This window comes from Pleurodeles waltl, chromosome 5 (genome assembly GCF_031143425.1).
Source record: "Pleurodeles waltl isolate 20211129_DDA chromosome 5, aPleWal1.hap1.20221129, whole genome shotgun sequence".
Taxonomy (NCBI): Eukaryota; Metazoa; Chordata; class Amphibia; order Caudata; family Salamandridae; genus Pleurodeles; species Pleurodeles waltl.
The window spans coordinates 1647283598-1647308263 of NC_090444.1; the positions used below are offsets into that span (position 1 = coordinate 1647283598).

General features: G+C 47.6%; 1 protein-coding gene across 2 annotated transcripts in view; it reads right to left on the reverse strand.

Annotated features, from left to right (window-relative positions):
* SMC6 (structural maintenance of chromosomes 6) overlaps window positions 1–24666 on the reverse strand; it is a 610138-nt gene that overhangs the window by 8031 nt on the left and 577441 nt on the right. For both annotated transcript variants that reach the window (XM_069235972.1, XM_069235971.1), the window contains exon 26: window positions 15961–16058. In XM_069235972.1, coding sequence (XP_069092073.1) covers window positions 15961–16058 — 98 coding nt within the window. The remainder of the gene's footprint in view (window positions 1–15960; window positions 16059–24666) is intronic.

The window sequence follows — 24666 nt, forward strand, 5'->3', positions numbered from 1 at the left end:
TTACTGAGGTAGCTCTTCTCCGGATCTGTGCGTAGGCTGGCTAGGAAAGAAAAGAACTTATGTTCTTATGCCGGGGTGGCGCCTATATACGCTGTGACATCAACGACGCCCGCAGAGTCGACCAACACCACCTGATGGCGCGCAGAGATACTGCTCGAAGAAAAATTCTCCGAATCCAGTCTGACGCCTGGGTAAATTTAATGGAAAGAAATCTGCAACAAGAAGTCTCTTGTTAAAGAGGATAAGGCATATCCCTTCCGGAAAATCAACAGGACCCACCTCTCTAATGTTATGGGTTTCCAAACCAGTGAGAAACTTTGGTTTCTGCCTCCAACCAGGTGGCTGTGCTCCACTAAGGGCATGCTAAGGGGGTTTGGTAGGTAGGGGTTGAAGGTCGACAGGCCGACTGGCACGCTGGCCCTGATGATGGGGGTTGGTGATTTCCACAGCCTCAGCCTCAAAACTATTATGTGCCTTGCTAAGGCTGATGTGGCTGTCAGTAAAGTACCTCTTCCGATACTGAGCAAGGAATGGTAAGGCTGGTGCAGCTGCCGAGCTGGGTCAGACAAGACCAGGGAGTGTGCTGTGGCCCTGCTTTCCTTGAAGCACTCCAGAGTGGAATATGCCTCGTCCCCAAAAAGGCAAGACCTATCAAAGGCAGGTCCATAAGTGTCAACTGGGCATCGCCAGAAAAATCTTTTGCTCGCAGCCAGATGCGACAACAAATGGTGATACTAGTACTAGTGGCTTGTCCATTGGAATCCGTAGTGTCCAGGCCACAACGAACTATGAACTTGTCAGCGCCATGGCTGTCCTGTACAGCTTTTGTCAGGACAGGGCGAAGGTCTTCCGGAACACCCGGGAAGACTTGAAAAACCATATCCCAGAGAGCGTGGGAATAATGTCCTAGCTGGCAACCTGAATTAACTGACGTGAGGGCTAAATTAGTGGAAGAAAAATGCTCTTCCACTCTCTTCGACTCCCTATCCGGGAGAGTAGTTGGAAAGGTATTTGGATTCATCTGACAGGTGGAAGCCTGCAACTCTAAGTTCTCAGGGGAGGGGTTTTGAAGCAAGAGGGAGGGATCTCCCGATTTGGTGATTAACTTGGGGTGGGCACTAGAGCAAGGTTTAGGCCAGGCCCCTTGGAGGGTATCAGTGAGTGCCTTAGCAAAGACCCAGTAGTGGTTTGCCTCGCCTGGAGCACTTTGGTCAGGACATTGGTTTCGACCTCAAAGGACGGGACTTGGAGGTTGAGAACTTTGAAAGCCCTCGGAATGACCACCGTAAAGCACTTTTTTCAGTGGCAGGGGCTGGGGGTAAGGCAAGGCCAGAAGCAAGAGAAGTGTTAAGACTACTGGCATCTTGAAGATCACCATAGTAGTTGTCCTCATGGCAGGGTTGGCAATTGTATCCCCTGCATCATAGTCATTGTCAGAATCTATTCTGAACAGTGAGTGTAGCACGAGTTCTGCCTTGCAGAGGTGGAATAGTAAGTGGGTCAAGTGAAGAAGGTTGTGAGTCTATGGAGACCGATCACAGCCTTGGTTGAGGTTGCAAAAGCACTGACAGTAAATCAGAAAACATAATGGGTGCTTCATCCTCTGGCTTGGTGAAGTCGATCACAATCTGGGAACTGGTGTGGATTATGGAGTCCTTGCAGGAGCCAGAAGAGCTCCAGTGATGGTTTCAAAGGCTCTAACTGGTGTTGTGGGTCAATCTGCCAAGCAGTATTCCAGATGGAGGCCTCTAGGATCATTGGGGCTCACAAGTGCACGAAGGGTCGAAAGGGATCTGAAGAGTCAGAGCATAGTGTTACAGAACTCTTGGATCTGCTTTGTTGTCACAGACAGCATTGGGAACTCAGGTTGTGCCAGGACAAGTTGCATGATGGGCTCAGTGGACAATCAACTTTGGGAGTGTGATTTGAAGGTATGGCAATGCACTTGCGTCTTCTCACGGGTGGAGAGAATGGGCAGACTTCTGCTTGGCTTTCTTAAGCTTCTACTTTGACTTACCTCAAAATTTGGAATGTGATGGCGATTGGCCTTGGGATCAACTCCTTGCAACTCCTAGACCGAGATCAAACCTTGGGCTGGCACTGGCTAGAGCATGGTTTCACCTCGCGTACCATATGGCCTTTGGGTTCATTGACGTGCTGTTATTGCAGGCTTTGGAGATGAGACCTAAACCTGGACACCAAGGCAAACATGGTGAGGATCTGTCACAGACATTTGCTTGTGACAGCCGCTACAAGGTTTAACAACTGTTGGTTTGGGAGGTTTGGGAATTTACAGTGTGCAGACCTGTACATTTTGTGAGGTAAAATAGTCTCAAGAAGACTAGCTCTAAATCTGCATCTGGGGGAGCGTAATGAAAGGAAGTAGAGGAGTAGCACCTATAGAGACTCCACGCATTTCTGAAGTGGAATGGTGGCAGAGTGCAGCTCAATAGCGCAACCTACTGGCGCACAAAGGTACTACTGAGAAGTTTTGAGATCCAGACAGACTGATGCCTGGGGAATACTCAAAAGGTGTGGAATCTGTGGTTACAAGTGTGTACCAGAACTGCAATTTATCCAGGATAGCTCCAATGAATACCAGCCTCTGCAAAGAAGTCAGGGGTGACTTTTGCTCATTAATAGAGAACCGAAAAGACGTTAGGAGGTTCACCGTTGTCGGAAGGTGGTCTGCAAGTAACTGTGGTAAGCCCACCTTTAACCACTAGTCATAGAGGAAGGGAAAAACTGGTATCCTAAACCTCCAATTTTGTGCCTCAACCGTCATCAACTTTGTGAACACTCAAGAGGTGTTGGCGAGGTTGAAGGGGAGCATTACAAAGTGAAAATGCTCTTGGCAAAACTGGAACCACAGGTAAGGTCTGTGAGGATGCACGAAGGGAATATCAAAATGTGTGTCCTAGAAGTCCTACCTCCAATTCCAGAGGAGTCAAGACCCTAGCTAGCATGAGCAGTTTGAATTAGTCTTTCCCAGGAAGGCTTTCAGAGGCTGAAGGTCCACTGTAGATTGGAGGAGTCTGTTCAGTTTCGGTGAAAGAAAATAGTGAGAGTAACATCACTCTCTTATTTCCAAGTCTGGAACCCTCTCAATAACTTTAAAAAGCAATACTCACTTCTCTTGCAACAGAATAGAGAGGTGCTCCTCTGAAAGACAGTTGGAAAATAGGATATGGGAGGATTTGATGGAAGCAAAAAAAGGAACAAAAAAAGAAAAACAGTAGGTTACAGGTATGCTGAAAGATATATATGACTCAGTTGTCGGACGTGATAGGTCACCACCTTGGGAGTAAATACTGAATCCTGCTACCCACAACATGAGTGTGTACCACTAAGGGCAAGCTAACATGGCTTAGTGGTTGTTGCTGCAGCAGAGTGGGGCAGGGAGGATGGTGCCTGTTGGCCTGTACATTGCCAGACCAGGTACACAGCCCGAAAGGACTAGGGTGAGTGCTGTAGCGGTTGGGCAAAAGGTACTTTCTATACGCCAATCCCCTGGAGTGGCCTCTAGGTTTCCAAAACTGATTTAGGAACTTCATGGCAAGGGATCAAAACACCTAGTGGCTTTTCTGTCCTTACAACGTTCCAAGGCCGAATCAGCTTTTTCACTGAGGAGATGCTAGTCATCAAAGGGCATATTCATGAGAGGCTTGTGCGTCTCCAAAAGGTTATGTGGAATACATCCATGCAGGGCAGCGGAGGACAACACTGGTGCTGCAAGTCCTTCCCAGACAATCAGTAGCATCAAGGCCACATGAATCGCATATTTGGTATGCCCTAAACATCATGAATTGCCCTGAGGTCGTCCTGACTCCCAGCAAGATTTCCTAGCCATGTGCAAAAAGGCATACATATAGCAACCTAACTGAAAAAGGTTGTTACTGTTCAGGTATTTTATCACCCACAAAAACACTTTTGGTGTACTATAAATGTCACAGAAGGGGGAAGACAATTTGGAAATGGTAGCACAGGATTCTTAAAAGTAAGCTTGTTGTAGAAAAGCAAGTAAATCAAGTATATTCTTATAAAGATGGAATACTATTTTCCATTGAGAAGCATGGAAGTTAATTCAAACATCAGTTATTTACACAGTTTAGAAATGACAAACCTGCACTATTATTATATATACAAACAAAATATTATAAAACTTATCTTTCTCAATGCTAACAGGACAAAGACGTGCTGAACATGTTCACCTAGGCATTCATATCAGCTGTCATGGAAAGTTAAAGCTTGTACTTCAGCTTCACAAATTGGTATCTCAACAGATGGAAAGTTTGAAATGTGCTTGTACAGAAGAATATGATGACCGCATGACAAAAAAGCCTACCAGTACAAATTATACAATGGATTTTCCAGAATCTGTGATATATATTTGTTCTTTTTCCATGACAGTGTGTTCATCTATTATTAAAATTCCCCTTAGCACTGAGGATTAGCAAAAAGGATTTTGGCTTAATTTGATGAAGCATAATTTCTAGAATCTGCAGTCACTATTCGTTCAAATAAAATATTATGAATTATGGCTTCATTTATACCTGACAAGCATGGCAGTGGGTGCGTGTAACAGCAGAAACAAAAATTATCAAAATCTGCTCAATTTATTTTATTTTGATTTAACTAGAACCAATAGTTTATTATAGTATTATAGTGCTGTTCAATACAGAAGTATGTCAACTGTATTGTGCTTGTTTTTTTAATGGTCTAAAGCACTAGCACGTTCATTACAATGTTGATGTGTGGTTATCTGTACAATTCAGTGTGGCAGTATTGGTAATGTACACATTCTGTTAGTGTTAATATGCTGTATTGCTACTACAGAATTAACATAGTCCAAGCAGGAAACCAGGCATGGTTGGCAAATGATCAGTCTGTGGCGTGACAGCAAGAAGGAAACAAATAGGGTCAATGAGCTAGGTCTCACCTGTCTGAAATGGTAGATGGAGAGCACTAAAAAGATCGGAGACAGGTGGCGTTCAGAAGGTGAGCCTGACAGAGGCAGACATTTCACAGCTCAGAGTCCAGCTTTCCACTTCATTCTGTGGACCCGAGAAAAAGGGCATTTTGTTTTTTAAGGAAGAAGCTTTCCCACAAAAGGTGTGACCACTGGATTGGTGGGTATACGATGTCTGGAAATTTCTCTGTGCGCTGCTGGTTATGAAAAAGATTCTTCCATATAGCAAGGACAGGTTCCAGGAAAGCCTCTTCGAACGGGAGCAAAGGCCCCAAAACTAGAGGAGATGGTAGCAATATTTTTGTCAAAATGTTAAGATTTTGCCTCTGCAGGGGGCTGGTTCGATTCCAAAGCTTCTGTTTTTTTTTGTACTGCTGAGGTGAACAAATAGACATCTTTCAAGACAGGACTAGAGGGGTAAGTGATGTCATCTTTTGGTGAGGTACCCATGCGCACTTGCATTTGTTAAGTTCAAATGAGCAAGTTACTTACATTCTGTAATGCTCTTTCTGGCAGAGAACTCCATTAAGCTAATTGTCCATCTGGTGTTTTCTGGTACAATCTGTGTAAAGCTCAGCGCTCTTTTGTAGTCCAATTAATGGAGTCCCTCCTACCCCTAAGAGAGATGAGGCAGAATAGAATCACCTTGCTGGCGATGTTCTGACCGACATGGAATGGCATCACAACATTAGGCAATAAAGCTACCTGCGTCCGCAAAATCAGCTTATCTGGTGAGAAGGTGCAGTGCAGCCATTCAAACAGAGCCTGAAGCTCACATGCTCCACCAGTGTTATGGCAACGAGGAACATTGTTGACACTGAGAAGCCTCTGTGAAGGGGCTGTAGTTGAGTGCATATCAAAAACATAAGGAATAAGTTAAGGTCTTACTGTGGCAAGGCAAAAGGGGAGGGAAGACACACATGTTGTAAACCCTTGAAAAGCGCATAACAATTGGGAACTTAAAACATTGAAGGCTGATCCAGAAACCTTGAAAAACCAAAAGGTATCTTTTAACTGCACCTAGAGAAAACCCTTGTGAGCCATGGACAAAACAAATAAAATGCCAGATAACTTTGCTTTAACACGGCATGTCTGCTAAGTACTGCACCAAGCCACAAATCTGTCCCAACAAAAGGCGCATACAGCTTTTGTCAAGGGACTTCTGGCTGCTAAGATGACATCAACCACATCTGGTGGAAAGTTGAAGGTGTTTAGTTGTCGCAGCTCAATCTCCAAACATTAAGGTGAAGATTATGATGGCCCAGGTGCAGAACCCTGCCCCGTTCTTTCAACGCCAGATCCTACCAGAGAGGCACAGCCTGATCGGAGGACAGATGCTTATACCCAGGACTTCTGGATACCATACTCTCCCTTCCCATTTTGGAGCCACTAGGATGGCTTGGGTGGTCCTAATCTTCAGAACTTGGGGCAGAAGAGGTATTGGCAGGAACACATACAGGAGTCCCGAGTTCCACTATAGTTGGAACAAACTCCTAACAAGCGCTGCCGTGGAAACTCCAATATACAGAACTGCTAACACTGTATCCTTGGCAGTGGCAAACAGATCGAGCCAAGACTTTCCCAAGAACGGAAGGCATTTTGTGCAACCTCTGTGTGTAATTGACACTCGTGATCTGCTTGTCCACCCTGGCATTCAAAGATCATGCCAATTGGCTCACCACCAAGAAAGTTCCTTGGTGGTCTAGCTATTTCCAGAGGTGCAGGGCCCTCTGGCACAGGGTCTGTGACCTCACACAGCAGTCCATAATTTATGATTCGTGTCCGTTGTCCATGATGATTCTATTCATGGATGCCTTTTGTCTGTAATTTTGGACACTGAAGGGTGCTGCGCTGTCTCCCTACAACATTCACAACAGGGGCTAGCTTGCACTCCTGCTGTGAACTCAATGGCCTACATTAGCTCCTCCCGCGCCTTGCATAGACTTGTATTGCCCACTATAATTCTGTTTGGCCCCTTTTGGTTCATCATAAAGTAGCACAGTGGGATAGTGTACCTCCAGGGAAGCACAATGTGTGACATGCAGATCAAAGAATTGTTTTTTTTAGCACAACAACTTCATCGGTTATTGTTTTTGTCACAGGGACATTTTTGTTAATCGCAGTTCATAAGATACAATCCTAGGCATAGGTGTATATCCTTCATTATTTTATTTTAATCTTTCATTATTGTAAGGTTGCTAAATAGGATTCCTTTGGATAATAATATTGACTTATTAGCAAAAACAACTCCAATCACTATGTTATGTTTTAAATCCTGTGTCTGTAAATCTTCAGACTAAGCACTCGTAACAAATGACGCCCACCAGTATGGGTGACATGTGACTCCTACATTTTGTGAACCTCTTTGCTTAAGTAGGCACACTGAAATTATGCGTCAGAGGAGAGCCAATTTGTGCAGCAGTGTTGAGTAAATTATGTGTCAAGAAAAGGCAAATTATGTGGCGTACTGTGATGCATTTTGTGATAGTACTACTTAATTATTTTGTCCTTTTTAAACTTGTTAACACACTCTGGGCATTAGTTGCACCCCATTAGTATCAGTGTAGTACCCAAATATAGCAACAGGTAACAGAAAGGTGACATCCACTTTGTAAAGCGTCTTCCACTGCGCAGAAACATGTTTTGCTGCGTTTTTAGTTACTTTTGAAGCATTTGAATTAAATATGAGGAATATGTGGCAGATGTTGGATTATTTGGCGAATGCAGCAAATCTATAATAATACAAAAATCGCCTCATCCTCAGACATGCATAATTCGATTTCACGTTTTAAAACTGCCACCAGCCAGCACCTGAATCGGGGACTCTGTGCCCCAGAAGCCAGTGAAGCCAGGGGGTGGGGCAGGCAATCCTCGACGCGCTTAAAGCACTCTCGGAGCTCAAGCGACGCGGGACGATTTAAAACTGCCACCAGCCAGCTGCCTGAATCGGGGACTCAATGCCCCAGAAGCCAGTGAAGCCAGGGGGCGGGGGCAGCAGCGCTAGCCCTGGTGGAATGGGCTTTCAGTCCTTCTAAAGGCTGCTCATGGCCAGTGTGTAGAAGATCTTAATGGGAAGGACAACTGATTTGTACAAAGTACTTTCCTACATTTTCTTGCCTTTCTTTGCCCCAGAGAACCCCACAAGTAGATGACTGTCCACCCAGTGGTATCTGGGAAGATTGATGTAAAATCTCAGCATAATTTTGAGGTCAAAACCATTGAGTCTTTCCTCCTTGAACTGGTGAGGTGGAGCAAAGAATGGTGGAAATGTGATTGGCTGTTTGACCGGAAAGGGGCAGTCACAACTTTTGCTAGAAAGGCCACTTTACTATTTAGTACCAGTTTGTCCTGAAAGAAGGTGGTGTAGGGCGGCTGGAGTTAAAAAACATGAAGTTCACTCACACGTTCAGGCAAAGTTATCGCAATGACAAAAAAATTCTTCAAAGTTAGGAGATATAGAGGGCGCCTCTACATCTGTTCAAAGAAGGTGCCCATAAGAAAAAGTGAGGAGACCCCATTAAGAGCCTACTGTGGCATCACAAAGGGTTTAAGAGGAAACATGAATGGTTTCAGGGTGGGTACTACTCAAAGAATTGGTCTTCCCTAGCGCATCTGGTTAGAACCATACATCCCAGAAATGATAGTGTAGGCACATGCTCTGGACACAATTCACTCAAAATAGTACGCTGGAATACAGCAGGGTTAGCGACCAAGAAGAGGGACGCACAGTGGTGTAATTTCCTTGTGGGTTATCAGATTATATGCCTTTAAGAAACATGGGATGAAAAAAAGTGATTTTATGTTGGAAGAATATACCTCATTCCATACACCTGCCCCCTCTCATCCATGTATAATAGAGTTAAAGGGGGATTGATGATTTTCACAGCTTTAGCTGTAAACTGTACACTAGAGAGGACTGAGACATATTCCCCTACTTGTGCAGCACCGTTAATTCTTATGAATTTTTAAGCAGATTTTTTTTTAGAGGTAGAAATTATTATGTGGTGATGGGCGATTTTAATATGAGGCAATATGAGGAATGTGTGACCCATCGAGACAACTAATTGATGAATGAAAAACATTTTCTGCCCATGAAACAAAGATGAGGGGATGAGGAGTTTGGTACTATTCCCACCCTTGTAGGTAGAGGGTCTTCTTCAATAAAAGATTATATTTTTGTTACAGCGAGTCTGTACCACTCTTCGCTAGACTAGAGAGTGAAGTGGGATGGCCAGAGCAAATACAATCTTCTAATGGCCGTTTTTTATTGGAAGCAGAAACAGCATAAGGAAATGTTCAAATTTAATAGTTCTGTAGCCATAAAGGATCAGGGATGCAGCATTAAATGGGCGAGGATAAAGTCAGATGATTTTTATAAAAATGTTGCAGGATTTTTACCCCTGTTTAAAAGCGGGTGCACAGCCAGAACAGATTATGGCGGTGTTTCAGCATATTAGCTCCTTCACTAACCAAGTCAAGGAGTAAATTGACCCCCCTTGTCAAGATGGTTTGATAGCACTTACCCTGAAGCTCTCAGAGAATTAATCAGAGCCTTAAAATAGAAACCTCAAAATAAAACTCTAGTCACCACTGGTCGCTCAGTCTATAAGGCTGCCATGAACACACAGAAAAAAAATCTTAGAGCGAAAGCATGGGAGGAACTTCTAGAGGCCTGCGTTATAACAGATACGTTTTGGAGTACTGTTAATTTCCCTATATTTAATCAAACCATAGTCCCTGACATTGTAAACCACATACCAATGCATGACAGGGGGGAACACAGTCTTTGTCCTCTCCCATGTAGAAGCAGCAACTGCAGGTCAACCCAGCAAAACACACTCACAGGCAAAGGAGCAGTACTACTCCTCCAGTTCTTCCCCTTGGCAGAGGTTTCTCTTGATCCAGAAGTAATCTAAAAATCTTGGGTTTTGGGTCCACTATTTATACTCATTTCTGCCTTTTCAAGTAAGCAAACTTCAAAGGAAAGTCTCTGTTGTTGACAAGATCCTGCCTTGCCCTGGCCTGGCCCCACACACACCAAGGGGTCAGAGACTGCACTGTGTGTGAGGACAGGCACAGCCCTTTCAGGTGCAGGTGTCTGCTCCTCGCTCCCCATTCTAGCCCAGGAGACTCATCAGGATAAGCAGGACACTCCCCAGCTCCCTTTGTGTCACTGTCTAGAGGGAATTCACAAACAGCCTGTCAGTCTGACCCAGAGGTGGATTCCACAGGCATGCAGAGGCACAGAATGGTAATGCAAGAAAACGCCTATAGGAAGCTGGCCTGGTGTGTGGTGAATACCTAAGGTATTATCACCTTATACCAGGTCCAGGTATCCCCTGATTAGTGAAGTGTAGGCAGTGTCTAGAAGCCAGGCTCTCTAGAGGTAGCTGTGGATGAGCAGCCAAGGCTAATCCTGGAGAAATGCAAAGCTCATGCAATACCACTGTAGTCACACAGCACTCACATACATGAAAGAACCAACCAGTGTTACAAAAATAAAGTTACTTTATTTTAGTGACACAAATACTAAAATACTAGATAGGCAATTCTCCAATAGGAGGTAAGTAAACACACTATTGTTTGTAGAGTAGTAATCAGAAATAGGCATAAAAAGTAAAAGAAAACAGTGAAAAGCAATAGGCAATACTGAAGCCCAAGGGAGAGTCCAAAAGTGGATACGAAGGCTGGGTCCCCAACCAAGGAAGTGGAATCGGTAGAGGGTCTGGAGGAACTTAGAAACCCCTAAGGTAGGTAATAGAGTACCTCCCAGCAACCAGGAGTAAACAGGTAAGTTACTGGTTCCACCCAAACCAACCCACAGGATTTCAAAGAAGGAGACTGCAAGACCCAGACACGACTGCAAGAAACCAAAGGTGGATCCTGGAAGAGGAAGACCTGGAAAAGAAGGGGACCAAATCCAGTTGGAGTGTCCGGTGGTGGCAGGAGCCACTATCCACCCGTCTGTGGATGCAGGAGTTGATTGACGATCAACAATGCAGCACTGGAGCAGATGAAGGGTTCCTGGATGATGCAGTGGACGTCCCACGCCGGGTGAAGGATTGCAGTCAGTCTGTGGTGTGGAAAAACCACCACCAAGACTTGGCAAAGGTAAATGTTTCAGTTGGAGGAAAAGGAGCTGCCGGGGTCCAGCAAGGTCCAAGGGGGACTCAACCCACGGGGGGAGTCCCAGGTGACCCTCAGCAGTGCAGAGAGTCCAAAGAAGAATCAGCAGCCCCCACAGAAAACCCACACGCAAGGAGCCCAGGAGTCGCAGACAGGCCTACACAGCACTCCTGAGGCGAATCCCACGTCGCAGGAGGAGCACACAGAGGGCTGGGTGTCACAGGGAAGAGTGCTGGGGCTACACAGAGCCTTCTGATCCCTTGGAGGAGATACCAACAAGGCTTGGTAGCTGTAATAGATGTGGTGTATAGGGGTACTGTCCAGCATGGGAAGGCAAGGGCTTACCTTCACCAAAGTTGGACAGCTGGCCAAGATGACCACTTGAAACAACCACCTGTGATGCAGGATCCACGCAGCTCAGGAAGAGAGAGGAGATCCACGCAGGTGGTCATTGCAGTTGGTGCTTACGGATGCAGGGGAGTGACTCCTTCACTCCAAGGAAGATTCCTTCTTGCTTCTTCAGCAGACTGAAGACTTGCTGCCCCTAGAGAATGCACAGCTGGGGAAATGTTGCAGTTGCTGGAATGAGCCAGAAAAACAATGTTGCAGAGCAGAGTCGTGGCTGTCACTGCAGACTGTAGGTTCCAGTTGCGGTTTCAGTGCCCAGAAGTCGAAGTAAACAGTGCAGAAGAGTCCTAATGGACTCTTGGCCGTCGAATCTGAGGACACACCCAAGAGGGAGGACCTAGAGAGCCCTGGAAGGGGGATTGGTCACCTAGCTAGGTTACCACCTATCAGGAGAGGGCTGTGACGTCACCTGCCCGATCTGGCCACTCAGATGCTTCCAGAGGCCTCTGCCCACCTTGGATTCAAGATGGCAGAATCAAGGGGGCACCTGGAGGAGCTCTGGGTACCAACCCCGACGTGGTGATGGACAGGTGAGTGGTCACTCCAGTTTCCATTGTCCACTTTCGTGCCAGAGCAGGGAATGGAGGTTCCTGAACCAGTGCAGACTGGTTTATACAAGGAGGGCACCAAGTGTGCCCTTCAAAGCATACCAATGGCTGAAGGAAGCTACTCCTCCCAAGCCATGTAACACCTATTTCCAAAGGGAGAGTGTGTTGCCTCCCTGTCCCAGAGGAAATCCTTTGTTCTGCCTTCCTGGGCTTGAGCTGTTCAAAAGGCTAGAGGGCAGAAACCTGTCTGAGGGGTGGCAGCAGCGTGGGCTGCCCAGAAACCCCCAGAAAGCTGGTAGGAGCAATGCTGGGGGGGTCCTCTATGGAGCCCCAAGAGTGCATGGAACAACAATACCAACAGTATTGGGGTATGATTCAAACATGTTTGATACCAAAAATGCCCAGGTTCTGTGTTACCGTTATAGCTGGACATAGGTAGTGACCTATGTCCAGTACATGTGTAAAATGGCTTCCCCGCACTCACAAAGTCCAGGACAATGGAGGTGGAGTTCATGGGGGCACCTCTGCTCATGCAGGAGTGCCCTCAAACACAGGTACCTGCACCTTGCCCTCTGGGCTAAGAGGGCCCACTATAGGGGTGACTTACAGTGACCTGGTGCTGTGACCTGCAGTAAAAAGGGTGCATGCACTCTTTCACGCAGGCTGCAATGACAGGCCTACAGATACACTTTGCATGGGCTCCCCATGGATGGCATAATACATGCTGCAGCCCATGGAGGACCCCTGGTACCCCAATGCCCTGGGTACCTTGGTACCATATACTAGGGACTTATAAGGAGGCACCAGTACGCCAAATGAACAAGTTACTTACCTTCGGTAACGCATTATCTGGTAGAGACTCTATCTAGATGCAGATTACTTACCTTTGAATTTCCTGGTGTCAGCTTGGAATCCGGAATTTTTTGCTGAGCAGTACCCGGCACACGCCGTCAGGTGGTGTTGTTCAGATCGGTGTGGCGTTGTCAGGATCCTTAGAGCTGTCTGTGACATCACGGTCGCTTATAAAGGCACCACCCCGACGCATGTACATCAGTTCTTTTACCCATGAACTTCCACGCCAGAAGCGCAGTCATGGATAGAACCAACAGTTCATCTGTGCAAAACTAGGGCCCTAAAAGGGATAAACCCTAACCCTAATAGACATATCCGAGGGCGGGGAGGCATGGGTAGGTGTAAGGAACCTGAATCTAGGTAGAGTCTCTACCAGATAATGCGTTACCGAAGGTAAGCAACTTGTTCTTCTGATAGAGACTTCTAGCTGTAGATTGCTTACCTTTGAATAGATACCCAAGCCATAAGCTCCTGGCTGTGGATACCTCTACTTAAACTATAACCTCCTGTAGGACCGAATGGGCAAAGTGTCTGCCCCGCCGTACCTGATTGTCCAGGCAGTAATGTTTTGCAAACATGTGCAAGGATGTGCAAGGATGCCCACATTGCTGCCTGACAGATATCCAGGACTGGAACCCCCCGAGCTAGTGCAGTGGTAGCAGCTTTGCCCCTGATAGAATGAGCCCTCAAGAGGCTGCTTCCTGGCCAATGCTTAGCAGATCTTGATGCAGAGAACAACCCAGCACGAAATGGTTCGCTTTTGCACTGTCTGACCCTTCTTTGCTCCCACGTACCTCACAAAGAGTTGGTCATCCACCCGGAACTCTTTTGTGCGGTCAAGGTAGAACGACAACGCTCTTTTTGGGTCCAGCCAGTGGAGTCGCTCCTCTTCTTTAGAGGGATTCGTTGGAGTAAAGGTGGTCAGGGTGATATTCTGACCCAGATGGAATGGTGTCACCGCCTTGGGGAGTAAAGAGGCATGAGTCATGAGAACAACTATCTGGGAACCTAGTGAGATATGGAGGCTTGGATGAAAGAGCCTGCATCTCCCTCACCCTCCTGGCAGATGTTACTGCCACTAAGAAGGCTATTTTGATGGTGAGCAGCCAGCGGGGACGGTTATGTAAGGGCTCAAAAGGAGCACACATAAGAAATGTGAGGACCAGATTTAAGTCCCAATAGGGTATAACAAAGGGAGTAGGGGGAAACACATGTACAAACCATTTGAGGAATCTTTGTACAATTGGATATTTGAAAAGTGAAGGCTGATCAGGTAGCTGAAGAAATGCCGATAAGGCAGAAAGATAGCCATGGAGAGTATCCAAGGCAGAACCCTGCTGAGCAAGGGATAATATAAAGTGAAGGATATCAGAAAGAGAAGCAGAAAGAGGATCAATAGGCCTTTATGTACAATAATATACAAAGCGTTTCCAACAGCAGGCGTGTACCATTTTAGTGGAGGGACGCATGGCTGCCAAAATAACTTTATAGACTTAGGAAGGAAGGTCAAAGAACCATAAACTCTCACCGGTCAATCTCCACGCATGTAGACCAGAGTTGACAGTTTCGGGTGGAGAACATTCCCCTGCTGCTGCGACAGAAGATCCTTCCGAAGGGGTAACCTGATTGGAGGATTGATTCTTATTTTTCAGAAGCTTGGGGATACCAAACCCTCCTTGCCCAATATGGAGCCACTAGGATTACTAGGACCTGGTTGTTCTTGATCTTCTTGAAAACTCTGGGCAGAAAGGCATACAGGAGGCATGAATTCCACTCACAATGAGAAGCAATACTGCTGACATTGCGCGTTCTCTGCGGAGGAGAACAGATCTAACCAAGGTTCTCCCCGCTGCTGAAAGAGTTATTGCGCCACCTCCGAGGTGGAGATACCATTCGTGGTACGCTAGGCACCAACGGCTGAGTTTGGCCGCCCTCGAACTACCAGGGTTATGCCCTGCTGTTCCTGCCATGTCCGGAGACGTAGAGCCTCTTGATAAAGGGTCGACGACCCCCACACCGCCCTGCTTGTTCTAGTACCACATTGCGGCGGTGTTGTCTGAATACCTGCACTATCTTCCATTTTACAATGGGAAGAAATGCTTTCAATGCCAGTCGGATCGCCCAGAGCTCCAGTAAACTGCTATTGAGTCCTGATTCCAACGGAGACCAGAGGCCTCTAATCTCTGCCTCTCACAGAAGGCCGCCCCATCCCAGAAGTGACACATCTGTCACTACTGTGAAATCTGGCTGGGGAAAGGAGAAGAGTCTGCCTTTGACCCAATCGTAGTTCACTAACCACCACTGCAGGTCTTTTTCAGTTCTCTTCGAGATCTGAACTGTGTCAGCATGATTCCCCTGATGCTGCGCCCACTGGAACTTTAGGTCCAGTTGTGCTCTCTGTCGAGGCACCAGAGACATACCTGATGGGGGTCCGTCACTGACATGGCGCAATGGCAGGCACCACACGGTTTCCTTGATGACATCCTGCACAGACTGCAAAAGACTCGACAAAAAGGTTGAAAAAGGCCTGCCAAAAAAGGTAGAGGGTAGCTCGAATCCAGACCTGCACTTATCCGGTGTGGAAGGAAAAGAACTGATGTACGCCTGCCAGGGTGGTGCCTTCATAGGCGACCGAAACATCACAGTCAGCTCCAACGATGCTGACGACGCCATGTGAATCTGAACGACGCCACCCGACGGTGCGTGCAGGGTACTGCTCAGCAAAAAATTCTAATTCCAAACATCTGCCCCAGGTGTAATTCATCCTCCCACATCCCAACCCTGACTTTTTGTTGGCGCTATGAATTGCATACACCGTTCCACTGCCTTGTTACTAAGAAAGCCCACATACATACAATGCATATAATGTATGTAAATATATAATAACAGTAAAGGGTTGTCGAGTGAACATTTCTAATTTACAAGAATAAAAATAAAGGCTAATTTTGATCCGATTTATAACACTGGGCCATCATAAAGATAATTTTTGTTAAACTGATTGAAAGGAATACTGTAATATACTGTAGCTCAGCATGTCCTATGAAAAACAGTTTTTACCTCATACTTTGTGGAGTGAGCAAAATAAATTGCCGGAATCGTTGTGAATCAGCCATCTTGAGCATCATGTCCATAGAAATTCTCCTGTTAACCATATCCTGAGGTGTAAAAATATTTTAAATAATAAATGCACGCCATTGTCTTCACCTTACGATCATATAAAACATAATATAAATATGCAATGAACACAGAGCTACAAACTAATAATACTCTCCCAAATTGGTAAGAAGCAAATTATAGTGCAATGGTGTACATTAGGAAAATAAATGTTTCTATCAACAGTACTTCCATTTCAATCCTGCTGCTGGAAACATGGTGCAGTGCATCATCACACCAGGTGGCTTCATGAATTAATTAAAAAATGTGAATTAAAGAACAAGTTACTTACCTTCTGTAATGCCTTATCTGATATAGTCTATCTAGCTGCAGATTCCTTATCGTAGAATTTTCCCCAGGCATCAGACAGGATCTGGAATTTTTTCCATGAGCAGTGCCCCTGCGTGCCGGTCAGTGCCGTTGTTCGGCTCTGCATGCCAGCATCTGTGCAAGAAGTCACACAAGGGGTGTCTTTTATAGGCACCACACCAGAGTGCTGACATCAGTTTCTTTTTGTAACTTTCCATGCAGGAGCACAGACCCACATAGAACACTGACCATTGGTGTCGAAAATTAGGCCCTGAAAGGGAAAAGCCCTGTCCCAAGAAATCCATTCACAGAGCAGGCCGGATGGGTCGATCGGTAAAGATTCAATCAATCACTATGCTTGCAAAGCATGGCTAGTCACCCGCTAGGGTCTTAAGGCGCTGCGCTAGGGTCTCAAGACGCTGATTCTAAGGCTCAAGATTCTACGGCTAGACAGAGTATCTAATTGATAAGGCGTTACCTGAGGTAAGTAACTTTTTCATCTGATAAGGAATTCTAGCCACAGATACCTTACCACAGAATAGATACCAAAGCAATACCTCCCTGGAGGTGGGTCTCCAAAACCGATTCTCTCTAAGAAGTCCTGCAGGACTGAACAGGCAAAATGCCCATCCCAGCGTACCTGACTGTTCAGGCAGTAGTGCTTGGTGAAGGGAGGCCTAGCAGATGTCCAGGAGTGGAACTCCGTGTTCCAATGCAGTGATCCTAGCTTTGGCTCTGGTGGAATGAGCACACAAACCCTCAGGGGGTTGCTTCTTGGCCAGTGCGTAGCAGATCGTAATGAAGAGCATGACCCATCTGGAGACGGTCTGTTTCTGCATGGCCTTTCCCTTTGTTGCTTAAAAAAAAAACACGAAAAGTTGGTTGCCCACCTGGAACTCTCTTGGTCAAGGTAGAACAACACTCTATTTGGGTCTCGATGGTGAAGTTGCACCTCTTCCTTGGAGGGATGCTGTGGAGCATCAAAGGTAGGCAGGGTGATGGATTGGCCAACATGAAAGGGAGTGATCACTTTCTGCAGAAAGGAACCTCTAGTGCGAAGAATCAACTTAACTACTTTTCTAGATAGATTATCAGGTATAAAGGCTTGGATGACAAAGCCTGAAGCTCACTGAACCTCCAGACAGATGTTACTGCCACGAAGAAGGCTGATCTGATGGTAAGGAGCCTGAGAGGATTTGAAGGTAAAGGGCCTGAGAAGACAGTTGTGCAGTGGCTCAAAGGGAGCATTTATTAGAAATGTGAGGACTAAGCTAAGGTCCCACTGAGGCACAATGAAGTGTGAAGGCACATAAATATGTTGCAAACCCTTATAAAATCTAAGGACAATAGGGGATTTGAAGAGGAATGACTGTTTAGGCAACTGCAGAAAGGCTGAAATGGCCGAAAGATAGCCCTCTGGGGTGCCCAAAGCAGAGCCCTGCTGGGCAAGAGAAAGTATAAAGAGAAGGACTTGAGAGAGAAAAGCAGAAAGAGGGTCTACCGTTTTCTCTGCACACCATGCCACACACTTGCCTCAACAGCAAGCGTATACTGTCTTGGTAGAGAGGTGCCTGACTACCACAATAACGTTGCAAACTTCAGGCAGGTCAAAATCTGTCAACTGTAGCTGCTCAAACTCCACGCAAGAAGATGGAGCATAGACAGGTTCGGGTGAAAAAACCTCCCCTGGCGCTGGGACAGAAGAGCCTCCCGAAGTGGCAGCCTGATTGGAGGACCGATGGCCATACTCAACAGCTCGGGATACAAACTCTCCAAGCTCTATATGGAGGCACAAGGATGACTTGGGGCCAGTCGTTCCTCATCTTCTTGAGAAATCTGGGCAAGAGTGGCATGGGTGGAAAGGCATACAGGTGGTTAGAGCTCCACTCGAGATGAAAAGCATCTACGAGCGATAGTCGTCTTGGAAAGTCCAGTGCGCAGAACTGCTGACATTGTGTGTTCTCAGCGGTGGCAAACAGATCTAACCAAGGCTCTACCCACTGCTGAAAGACACCTTGCCTCATCTCCAGATGGAGACGCCATTTGTGATCCACTAGACATCTTCAACTGTTATTCTGCCCTGGCATTCAGAGAGTCTGCCAGGTATTGATCCACCAGCGATATGCCCCAACAATGTCCAGAGATGCAGGGCCTCTTGAAAGAGTCCACGACCCCAAAATGTCCTTTTGTTGTAGTACCATATGGCAGTGGTGTTGTCCATGAACACCTGCACCTCCTTGATGGCTTTCAATGTCATCCGGATCACCTGGAACTCCAGCAGGTTGATGTGGAGTCAGGATTCTGCTAGACCAGAGGCCTCTGATCTCCACCTCTCCCAGATGACCGCCCCAGCCCAGGAGTGACACATCTGTGACCACTATCAGATCTAGCTGGGAGAGGGAGAGGGCTCCTTCCGCTGAGGCAACTGTGGTAAATCTTTTTCAGTGCCCTTTTGAGATCTGGACCACATCAGAAATATTCCCCTGATTCTGCACTCACTGGAACTTCAGGCCCCACTGCAGGGCCCATATAAGGCAGTGGGTGTCACAAGTAGGATGCAGAAGGCCATGAGTCCCAGGAGCCTCAGAGTCAGCCTCACCGAAATCCAGGACAAAGCCTGAAACATCGGTATCACCCTGAATATCCTGGACTCACTGTTCGGGAGGTTAAGCCCGAAACACCACTGTGTCCAGAACAGCTCCAGTGAAAGGGAGCGTCTGAGAAGAGGTCAGGTGTGACATCGGCATGTTGATAGTGAACCCTAGCCAGTGCAGGAGGTCTGCCATAGTCTGGAGGTGGGAGACGATTGCCTTGGATGACCCCACCTTCAACAGTCAGTCACCGACATAGTGGATGACTGGAACCCCTGATCTCCACAGATGAGCTGGGACCGCTCATCACCTTGGTAAACAACCAAAGGGTGCTGGAAAGGTGAAAGGAGAGCACAGTGAACTGAAAGTGCTTGTGACCTACAGTGAACTACAGGTAACGTCTGTGGCCAGGCAGGACAAGGATGTGGAAGTATGCATCCTGCAAGTACAATGCCACCATCCCGTCTCCCACGTCTAGGCCAGACAGGACTTGTGCAAGAATTTTGAATTTCTCTTTTTTAAGGATTAAATTTAGAGGGCGCAAGTCTAATATAGGATGAAGGCCGTTGTCGTTCATGGGCACCAGGAAGTAGCTGGAATAGCAACCACAAACTACTTCTGATACCGGCATCCTCTCCATGGCCCCCTGTGGGAAGCTGCCTCTGTATATACTATATCAAAATGAGCTATAGTGTGCACAGAGTCCAGGGGTTCCCAAGAGGGTTGACTGAGGCAATAATAGATAATACTAATGCTCTATTTGTGGTAGTGTGGTCGAGCAGTTAGGCTGATCAGAGGGTAGTGTTAAGCATTTGTTGTACACACACAAGCAGTAAGTGAAAACACACACTCAATGACTCAACTCCAGGCCAATAGGTTTTTATAAAGAAAAATATTCTTTTGTTAATTTATTTTTAGAATCACAAGATTTATTCAGCAGCTAAGTACATCAAATGAAAGGTTCTTTGTATAGGAATACTTAGGACTTTGAATAGATTCAATATTGTACACAGTTTTCTTTAAAATGGCAAAAAGGCATTTCAAAAGTGGACAGTGCAATTTTCAACAGTTCCTGGGGGAGGTAAGTAAAGTACAGTTTCTGAGTTAAGTACCACACTTACGGGTTCAGTCTCCGGGGCACAGATAGCCCACAGTTGGGGAGCTCAATTCAACCCCAAGCACCCAGCAACACAGGGCTGGTCAGGTGCAGAGGTCAAACAGGAGCCAAAATAACATGGGCGCCTATGGAGACAGGGGGTACTCCGGTTCCAGTCTGCTTGCAGGTAAGTACCCGCATTGACGAAGGGCAGACCAGGGGGGTTTGGAGGAGTACTGGAGGGACCCCAAGTAGGCACAAAAACCACATCCTCAGCAGCACGGGGCGGCCGGGTGCAGTGTGCAAACAGGGCATCGGGTTCTCAATAGAACTTTATGGAGGGATCCAGGGGTCACTTAGGTGCTTCAGGCAGGGCACAGGGGGGCCTCTCGGGCAAGCAACCGACTGGGCAAGGGTGAGGGCCGCCTGCTGGTCGTTCCTGCACCAGTAGTCTGGTTTCTCACAGGCCTGGGGGCTACCGGTGCAGTGCTTCTCCAGGAGTGGGATATCTTCATCCCGGGCAGTCGCGGTCTGGGGGGTCCTCGGGATTCCCTCTGCAGGTGTCGTCGTGGGGGTGGAGGGAGGTCAGTCCAGGGTGGACAAGTCGTCAGAGTCACCTGGGGGTAGCTGGTTTCTCTGGACATGGGCTGGGGGCATCGGGTGCAGAGTAGTTAGACTCACACTTCTGGAGTGAGGTCAGAGTCCCTTTAAAGTTGGTTTCTTGGTCTTTTCTTTGGGCAGGTCCGCTGTCCACTGGAGTTTCTTGGTCCTCGTGATGCAGGCAGTCTGCTGAAGGCTTTTCAGGGGTGGCTGGTCCTGCACAACGCGTTGCTTCTTTTCTTGCAGCTTTTCGAAGCAGGAGAGGGGCTGGTAGGGCTGGGCCCAGTCAGTTGGAGTCTCCTTCTCTTCTCTGCGGGGTTTTCAGCTCAGCAGTCCTTTCTAGAGGTCGCCTGGAAACCTGATGATCTGGGTTCAGGGTCGCCCCTAAATACTAAATTTAGGGGTATGTTAGGGTCAGGGAGCAGTAGCAAATGGCTACTGTCCCTGAGGGTGGCTACACCCTCCTTGTGCCTACTCCCACGGGGGGGCACATCCCTATCCCTATTGGTCCTAATCCTCCAAAGCAAGATAGAGGATTTCTCAAGGAGAGGGTCACTTCAGCTCTGGACAGCTTTGGGGTGGTCCTGGCTGAGGGGGTGACTCCTTGTTTTTCTCATTATCCTTCTGGACTTGCCGCCAACAGTGGGGGCTCGTCCGCGGGCAGACATGCCCACTGGCTGGAGTGCCCTGGGGACATTGTAACACCAGGCCTGAGCCTTTGAGGCTCACTGCCAGGTGTTACAATTCATGCAGGGGAAGGTGTGAAGCACCCAGTGCAGGCTTTGTTTCGGGCACCAGAGAGCACAAAGGCTCTCACCCCAGGGGGTCGGAAACTCATCTCTCAGTGGCAGGCTGGCACAGACCAGTCAGTCCTGCCCTGAAGGATTGGGTAAAATGCAGAGGGCATCTGTAAGATGCCCTCTGTGTGCATTTTTTAATAGCTCCAACACTGGCATCAGTGTAGGTTTATTATCCTGAGAAGTTTGATACCAAACTTCCCAGTATTCAGTGTAGCCATTATGGAACTGTGGAGTTCGTTGTGACAGACTCCCAGACCATATACTTAATACGGCCACACTGTACTTACAATGTCTAAGAATGGACTTGGACACTGTAGGGGTAAATTGCTCATGCAGCTATGCCCTCACCTGTGGTATAGTGCACCCTGCCTTAGGGCTCTAAGGCATGCTAGAGGGGTGACTAACCTATGCCACAGACCGTGTTTTGTGTGCATGGCACCCTGAGGGGGATGCCATGTCGACTTTGTCTTTTTCTCCCCACCAACATACACTGTGCATGTGTTAGGTGAGAGGTCCCTTAGGGTGGCACAACCCATGCTGCAGCCCTTAGGTACCTTCCCTGGTCACAGGGCCCTTGGTACCACTGGTACCTTTTACAAGGGACTTATGTGTGTGCCAGGTGTGTGCCAATTGTGGAAACAATGGTACATTTTTAGTGAAAGAACACTGGTGTTGGGGCCTGGTTAGCAGGGTCCCAGCACACTCTCAGTCAAGTCAGCATCAATATCAGGCAAAAAGTGTGGGGGGTGGGATAACTGCAAGAGAGTCGTCACTTCCTGGTGGAGCAAGGAGATATGGTCCTCCGTCAGCCTGTCATGAGAGGGTGGCATGGGTGGTCACAAAAGAGAGGGTGAGCCCCTTTGGACAATCTGGTTAACCTAGTGGTCTAGTGGTGCAGGTGATGGCGTATCGTGCTGCCCAATGTTTGCCCATGGTGGTCGGAGGGCAAACTGAAGAGACTGCGGCTGCCAGGGGAGTGGTGGACTGGGCTGACCTCTGACTGCCTGACCCACATGGTCTGTGGGTGCGGCGTCCTCGGCCATGCACAGGCTGGGAAGCTTATGTGCCATGGTGGCTGGGCGGGTAGAGATGCAGCTGTAAGTCCCTTCCGTGGCCTTGAAGGACGAACTGGGATTGAGTGGAGGCCATGGAAAAGCCCAAGGACCTGGCTGTAGATCTACTGTCTGTGGAGCACTCCAGCGCAGAGTCCGCCTGGTCTCCAAAGAGACAGGAGCCGTCAAAGGGCATGTCCATCAGCAAAGCTTGGACAGCCGCTGAAGTGTCACTTGTCCTCAGCCAGGTGTGGCGCCGTAAGGCATCGAATAAGGAACCACTCTGCCTAGTGAGGTTGTCATGTCCAGCTTGCATTGGATTGTGAACTCAGCTGCATCTCTCCCATCAGCCATAGCATGGGAGAGTATGTCCCGGCCTCCTACGGGACCATGGATAGCATCTGTACAACCAAATCCAAAAGGGAATGCGAGTAATGTTCCAAAAGGCATGCAGTGTTCACAGCCCACAATGTCAGGCTGGCAGAAGAAAATTGTCTCGCCCAGCGTGTACAGCCTTTTAGATTCCTTACTGGGTGGAGTGGTAAATAATGTGCAAGGATTTACATGGGAAGTGGAGGCTTTAACCACCTAGCTTTCGGGAATGGGATGTTGGGTGATGAAAGAGGGGTCCCTTGAGGTGGGGTGATGGCAACGGGGAAGTGTCCTGTTCACAGGAGTCCCTGAGCAGGGCTTGGACCAGGCCCAGACAAGACATCTGTAAGGGCTTCATTAAATGGGAGAATCGGTTCTGAAGGGGTGACTCACGGTTGAAGCACCTCCCGCAAGACTATAGTCTTGACAGCCATGGAGGGCAGCTGAAGGTCTAGGATCTCGGCCGCCCTCTTTACTACCACAGCAGGTGAGGCTCCCTCCTCGATAGCCATGGTAGGAGAAGAGACCAAGCGAGTATCTGGGGAGGTGTCCACTGGTATCATACAAAATCCTCACCAGTCCAGATTGAAATCTAGGGGCTGGTATTTTTTAGGGTCCAATGGCCCCTCAAAATCTTCCCCAAGTCCCAGCCCATAGAAATAGGGTTCAGGCTAGACGTCTGAAGGAATGGCTCCAGTTGATGCCCCTGCGACTTTGTCATTTCAGAGATAAGAATGTGAATGGGGCCACCGGGAGCACTGATAGTGGGACCAGCGCCAGGGAGGGTCGAGTTGGCTTAACCAGCGCCAGTTTAGATTCATCTGTGGATCCAAGGGGCAGACTGGTGACAAAGGCCCATTGGATCCCTCCCAAACCTGTAGGGACCGAAGGCGCTCCAGCAGGGACTGGTCACCCAAACATGAGGTGCATGGCCCCATAAACTTCTTGGAGTTGGGCGGGGGTTGCTCCAGCTTCCGGAAACTTAGGGAGGCGCGGAGATGGACCAGGTGCAGGCTCAACCGCAGGGCCAGGCTTGAATGACAAAGGTCCCTTGTATTGTCGGATGACTTTGATGGATGGAGTGAAGTCAAAGACCTCTTCGACTTCTTGCTTTTCTTCTTTTTGTGGGACTTACTAGAGTGGGACGACTTTAACTGGGAAGAAGATCAATGGCTCTGCGACCAATCCCGGATCCTCTTGACCGTGCTCAAGACACCAAAAGGTGAGGGTCAGTCATCGACATTTGCTGGAGACAGGCACTGCAGGGCTTGAATCCAGCCTTCCTTCTTGACATCCTTGCAATATAAGGAGATGCCATGCGGAGCCAAACGACACCACCTACTGGCACACAAAGATACTGCTTATGAAGAAATTTCCAGTCTAACTTCTGTGGATAATTCTAAGGTAAGGAATCTATAGCTAGAATTCTTGTATCAGATATTGCCGGCTTTATGTATCATGTGGAGGGCTTAGGTCTAGAAATGGCACCACCTATATATATGTCACATATGTGCATGTTCAGACTGCTAAGTGTGTTACACTGACCTAGAGGTTATTTCAGATATGATATGTAAGATGTGGAAAAGTAAACATTTCCTCTGGAGGTGGATGTCAACCTCAGGAGTCTGAAACTTAGAATGCACATGGAGTGGCCCACCGGTGGTCTAGCTGTAACCCTCCTTTTATAATGTGTGGAGGCAAGCCCAGACTCCTGAGTATAGCAGTCCAGTGTAAAGAAAAACTCAGATTTGAGGCTTCTTTTGAACTGGGCTATAAGACTAAGGACTGTT